The sequence below is a fragment of the Atta colombica genome, unplaced genomic scaffold, assembly GCF_001594045.1.
Source record: "Atta colombica isolate Treedump-2 unplaced genomic scaffold, Acol1.0 scaffold30, whole genome shotgun sequence".
Lineage (NCBI taxonomy): Eukaryota > Metazoa > Arthropoda > Insecta > Hymenoptera > Formicidae > Atta > Atta colombica.
The window spans coordinates 1,011,837-1,017,806 of NW_017259404.1; the positions used below are offsets into that span (position 1 = coordinate 1,011,837).

A 5,970-nucleotide genomic window follows, 5' to 3' on the forward strand; every position below is an offset into this window, starting at 1 on the left:
TCAACAAGAGATCAATGAGATCCTGGAGTGTCTATAAGTCTCTCGGAGTAACAGATTGTAGCTAGAAACTTTATATAGAAAATAGAAATCATTTTTTTATGAGAATATTATCAAAAAGAAATCTTCCTTTTGATTTACATCTCATCAGTAATAAAATTTTTAATTCTTCCAAAAGCAATATTGAAATTGAAATTTTTTCCTGTTTCAATAAATGACTTGGAAATTTTGAAGTTTTTAAGATTTAAGAGTTTTTTGAAAATGTTACTCATCATAAATGACAATCGCAAGACATTCCTAACTTCATGAAATCATTTATTAAAAATAAAAAAAATAAAAATTTATATATTTGTCGAGTCTCTCGATTTCTTGATAATTTTCAAACATAAATCGATGAAAGAGATATATAAATGATACATAACATGACATTACTCGCTATTTACATTCAAGGTAATGTCTTAATAATAAAAGAGATGTTATCAATTGTCATTTCGGAAAAGAAAAAAATAAAATACATTAACGAACTCCAACCGATGACGGCGGTATTAACATAATATTATACATGTTACGAACGAGCGAAAAAGATCAGAACTTCCTCGGCCGACCCCGTTTTCGGGGAGATGCGATTTTACGCGTGCTTGGCCGACCGCGTAGCTTCCGCCGCACCATCTTGGATGAGCTACCAGAAGTGCGTTGTGTATCGTTGTGCATTCTCAAATGTCGTAAAAATAGTAACCTGGATTTTATGTACTTCTTGCAGATGTGACACTTGCGTAGTTGTTCTATAAGCAAAACAACATAGGTAAGTCAGTGCTCCGAATCTGTAACTCAGTTCGGTATCGTTTTTTTCATTATATCGTCGTTGCGCAAGTTTTTTTCCATGCATAATATTTGCGCAATAATAATAAAATAACAACACTATCGTTAACAAGTTACAGAATCGAATTACTGATTCCAAATCTACTATCACTCTTATCTCGTTGCTTATCACGTACAGACAACAATATTTTAATTCAATATCTAATTTTATTAAGAAACTAGCCAATTTATGTATATTAATTGTATATTATTAAATTAAATTGTATATTATTATATTAAATGTATATTAATTTTTATGTATTAAAATTTATATATATTAATGTAGTATTATATAAATTTTGAATTTATTAAGTAAATTATTAAATAAATTTATACATACAGAAAAATATTAAATCATGCACATTGCAAATATATACATGCACATACAACTTTAAGAAAATAAAAAGCTTCAATTATAATAATAGTTAAAGAATATTTCTCATTCAGTCTTATATTGAGCTTCGACAAATTACGTCTAATAATTACGTTTTTTTAATTTTGATCTTAACACTTATTTTTGATATACCTGATCTCTTAATGCCATGCTGCAAGCTATGCGCATTTAATAGAGTAGTACTTGGAAACCATCGGCCACATTCTGCACAATCGAGCTTTTTCGACTCCGAGTAGTTATTTCTTTGTTTTCGTTTTCTCTTCACCCTGGCAAGCATACTGAGTTCTTTCTCTGTCGTGTTGTTTTCGTCATCCGATTCTTCTTCTTCCGTTGAATTTAATTCTTTCTCTCGAATCGATCTCAAAGATTTACTCGAAGATCTGTCGAATAAAGAACAAGAAATTAAAAAAAAAAACTGAATATTGAATTTGCATAAAATGATATATAACAAGTGATTCTATGTATCAGAAAAAAATATGGATTTGCATACTTTTCTGAGGACAGGCTCAACTCGTTCTTTTTTCTCGGCACATGTATTAAGCGAACATGACGCGCCAAGACAACGACTGCGTCAAACTTCTCCTGGCAGATCTTACAAGTAAATTGCTTGTTAATTTTCTTATTTATTTTGCTTTTCGGTTTTCCTTTATCGAGATTGAGGGCATTCGTTGGCGCTTTCTGGCAAACCAAAAGATGCATATTGAGAGTACGTCGGTACCGAAAGTTTCTGGAACAATATTCGCAACGTGTTTCGCCATTGAGCTTCAAACGGCCACTGGCCCATTCAGTCTTCTCGTTTTCTTCGTGATCACTGCTACTGGAATCCGAATCCCTCACCATGATAATTTCGTTCTCTTTGTCACTAGAACATTTGTCTTTGTTGTCATCTAAAGTGATTTCCACTACGTTGCGTGTCGTCTGCTGCTCTTCTTCGTCGACGTCCAGATCGATTATTTCTACGACCTATAATTTTCGACACATTAGAAAATTTGTCGTTATAAAGACTTATTGATGCTTAAAAATGTTAATGTTTCATTAATTTAGACTATTTTTTGTCAACTCTTACTCTCTGAAAAGCTTTAATAACTTTAATTTTATAACTTCTGATTGATCATGATAGAATAGCTGAATGAAAACAATTCATAAGTATTAAAGAGTTAATGATACTAAAACTTGAAAAATTTAAATTTGTAAATAGGAATATTGAAATTTCCAAGAAGAATCTTAATTTAATAAAAAATAAATTTGTAAAAAGACCCTCAATATTGAAGAAAATTAAATGAAGGTGTAACAGCGCAAATAAATAGTACGCAAAGATTTCCTTTGAAAACTATATTTATTTATTCCATAATTATATTCCTCAAAAAATCGAATCTTTAATGAATATAATATTATGGAGTATTATGGAGAAAACCCGCGAAACGTATAATTCTTTATATCGAGTAAATATATTTTTTCAAAGAAAATCTTTGCATACTAATTAATGCACCGTTATCGTTTTGTAATTTACGCTTCTATGAGCATTCACCTTCCGCCGCTTGGGCCGCTTAATTCGCCTCGCCCCCTTAATCCCCTTTCGATTAGCCATGGCAACACGTATTGGCAATCGACGTCGTCGAGTTGTGCGCTTCTTACCGATCGATTCATCATTCACCATCGATGCTGGCTGAATAATGATTTCTCCGTCATCACGGTCCACTGAAATCAATTGCTGCTTACGTGAGCGTTTAACTTTCAGTGGCGTCTGCGAAATAATCTTCATTGTTGATGGTGGCGAATCGGTCAACGTGTCAATCAATCGCTGTCGATCGTCCTCCGAGACGGAAACGCATGTTCGGTCAATCGTTGACTGCGGCGACATATACAACTCAAATGCGTCTGCGTCTTCACTAAACGATGATTCTTCCTTTATCGAAGACTCACGCGAGTCTTGCTGGATACTTGAATGATCATCTTGCAATTTGTCCGATTTTTTATCGTTTATTTCCAATGATTTCTCGCGAGAAATCTTCATATTCTGTAATGTCGCTTGAATGTCATCAAACGTTAACTCCGATTCCGATTCATAATCAGCTTCTAAAAGGATGTATTGTACTGTTGAATGCTCGATCAATTCGTCCTCGAATTCAACGTTATCTTCACATCCATCTTGTTGTTCGACTAAAAAGATGTATTCCTCCAAGCTTATATATTATTTTATAAATACCTATTAAATACTAACTTATTATAAGTATCAATAGTATCATAGTAAAAGTCTTGTATTAAATTTAATTGTATAGCATAAAATAATTTTTATAAAAAAATGTTACTTTATATCTTAAAATAAAAATAAATTTCTTATATATTATGTAAAAAAAAACAAATATTATCTCCGTAAGTTATCATGTGCATTAATTGCTTACATTTGTATTTATTCAAATGATATTTATTAGATATAATTAGAATTGTCACTTCAAATTACCGATAGCTTCATTATATTGTACATGAACAATACTTTCTTCGAGCAAATTGAAATTCTACAGAATAAATTATGTATAAAAAATTCAATTACTTTTATTACTTTTACATTGGTGACACCTAATTGCGACCATCACCACAAACATTTCGTTTTATTAAAGAAAACTACTATCATTTTACATTCACATTTATATACATACCGATATTGACAAAACTGTCGTTCATCATGAGATACGTAATATCCGATTGTTCATCGACAGCTGTGTGAACACTATCACTAGATTCTAAATTAATCTTGTCGCTACAGTTTTGGTAAGTTTCATAATTATGTACTATTCTGCTACCGTCCTCTTGCGCAATATTCTTCTCATTGTTGACTGATGCGTCGCAGATAGAAGTCTTGTCGTTCGCTTCTTCCTTATGACAAAACATTGGTGGTTTGGCAGTAAATACTCGTTTTTTCATCTGCGACGGTTTTTTCACCGTTCGAACGGCACCTTCGCCTATTAAACGTTCCACGTCTGATCTGTAATTATAGCCATAGTTGTAATTCTGCTAATCTACATATAAAACCAAATAAAAAGACAGGGAGATTACAATTTAATCATCATCTAATTGAAATTATTTTTTTCTATGCTGAAAAAATTTTGAAGATTAGTAGTTGAGCGGGTTATCAAAAAATCGCTTAATAAGTGCACTAACCAACCAATTAATGTTCTATTGGCTGAAAATAATTTAATTCGATTCCTCAATTAGTAATTATGAATAAAAAATGGAAATATTCGGCCAATCTTAAACTAAAACAAGAATTTTATTTTGATCTATACTGTTACTGTTAGTGAAAATTTTATTATATAAGGCCGTAGATGCGCCTTTGTTCATATTGGATGACTAATTTCTAAGAAAAAAAAAATCATAAAAGTAATCATTTTTCAAATTTAGACATTTTTTATTTTAAAAACTATTGATTTAAACAAAAAAATTTCAGACAAAAAATTTTGATCCAATTAATCTTACAGAATTTTTTTCGGAAGTTTTATTCGAAGTTTAGATTTTTTAAACAAGAAATTATTTATAACTATTCAACGACCACATAAAAAATAAAGTGTATATAGATGTTTTTCTATAGAATAATATGAGAAATCGAATTAAATCATTTTCAGTCACTAGAAAACGTTGATTGATCGGTTAATAAACTGAAAATGGGGGTAAACTGCTCGTCTATAGATTTTAAATATCAAAGTTTTTAACTAAAACTGGATGAATTTATTTTTCTCATTGACTTACTTCATAAGAAACTGGAAGTTAGTCGGAGGTTCGTCGGACTCATCGTAAACGGCGACAGCAAATATCTCGTCCGAATCTTCCACGGCATAGAGAGCCAACTGTTGTCCCGCCGCAGTGACAAAAGTTGCAATCGTTTCCTCGTCATCTTCATCATCCTCAAACTCATTTTCCTGTATATTATATTTATATTATATATGTAATAATTCTTACATAAGTTATAATTGAGTAAAAACGTATGACATATTTCATATCATTGTAACATTTCCACCATTTGGTATGACTTCTTAGCGACTTACAGGAGAATCCTTGGAACTACCCCTCGCCGATTTTTACGAACTTTGAATATATTGTAGAACATCAAAAAAACAAATCCATATTTTTTTATCTGCTTATCTAAAAGTTTAGAGGTTGAAACAACCCTGGAGAATGAGTAGTAAATTAAAAAATTTGATATTTTTGAAAAAAGTGAATATATATCGTTTTGGAGTGCGAGCTTGGCGTAGCAGGCAGCGCATGAGACTGCTATCTATGCCAGAGATCCCGGGTTCAATCCCAGACAGAACCAAAAAATGTTTTCGAATGCTCGTAGCTTCTTTCGAAAGCAAATCGCCGAGAGTATTCTTGCCAAGAGCACTTCTCTAATAAATCATTGTTCGGAATTGACATTAAACTGTAGATCCCATATGACTGTGTACAACCAATGTGCGCATCACGGGCATATGAGAGAAGTCACCACGTTCAATAGGACTGAGAAGGAGGAGAATACACCATTTTAATAATATAAAGAAATATAAAAGACCAGAACTTTTGAATAAAAAAACTTTTATATAAAATATTTTTTCTTATACCTGATAGATATAAGAAATGATAGGTATAAGATATTCTTTGAAAATGAAAAATTATTTTTGAGAGGTTGCTTCGCGACGTCTAAACCATAAGGTAAACAAATTTAAAAAAATATGTATATATATATATAT

General features: G+C 31.5%; 1 protein-coding gene across 2 annotated transcripts in view; it reads right to left on the reverse strand.

Moving 5' to 3' along the window:
- Positions 1 to 472: 472 nt before the first annotated feature.
- Positions 473 to 5,970, reverse strand: part of LOC108690219 — a 7,724-nt gene continuing 2,226 nt past the window's right edge. The window contains exons 4-9 of one of the 2 annotated variants that reach the window (XM_018197403.1): positions 4,994 to 5,163; positions 3,907 to 4,232; positions 2,778 to 3,409; positions 1,740 to 2,212; positions 1,382 to 1,629; positions 473 to 779 (exon numbers count right to left, since the gene is read on the reverse strand). In XM_018197403.1, coding sequence (XP_018052892.1) covers positions 583 to 779; positions 1,382 to 1,629; positions 1,740 to 2,212; positions 2,778 to 3,409; positions 3,907 to 4,232; positions 4,994 to 5,163 — 2,046 coding nt within the window. In that variant the 3' untranslated portion in view covers positions 473 to 582. The remainder of the gene's footprint in view (positions 780 to 1,381; positions 1,630 to 1,739; positions 2,213 to 2,777; positions 3,410 to 3,906; positions 4,233 to 4,993; positions 5,164 to 5,970) is intronic. The other variant, XM_018197404.1, reaches the window with a different exon arrangement.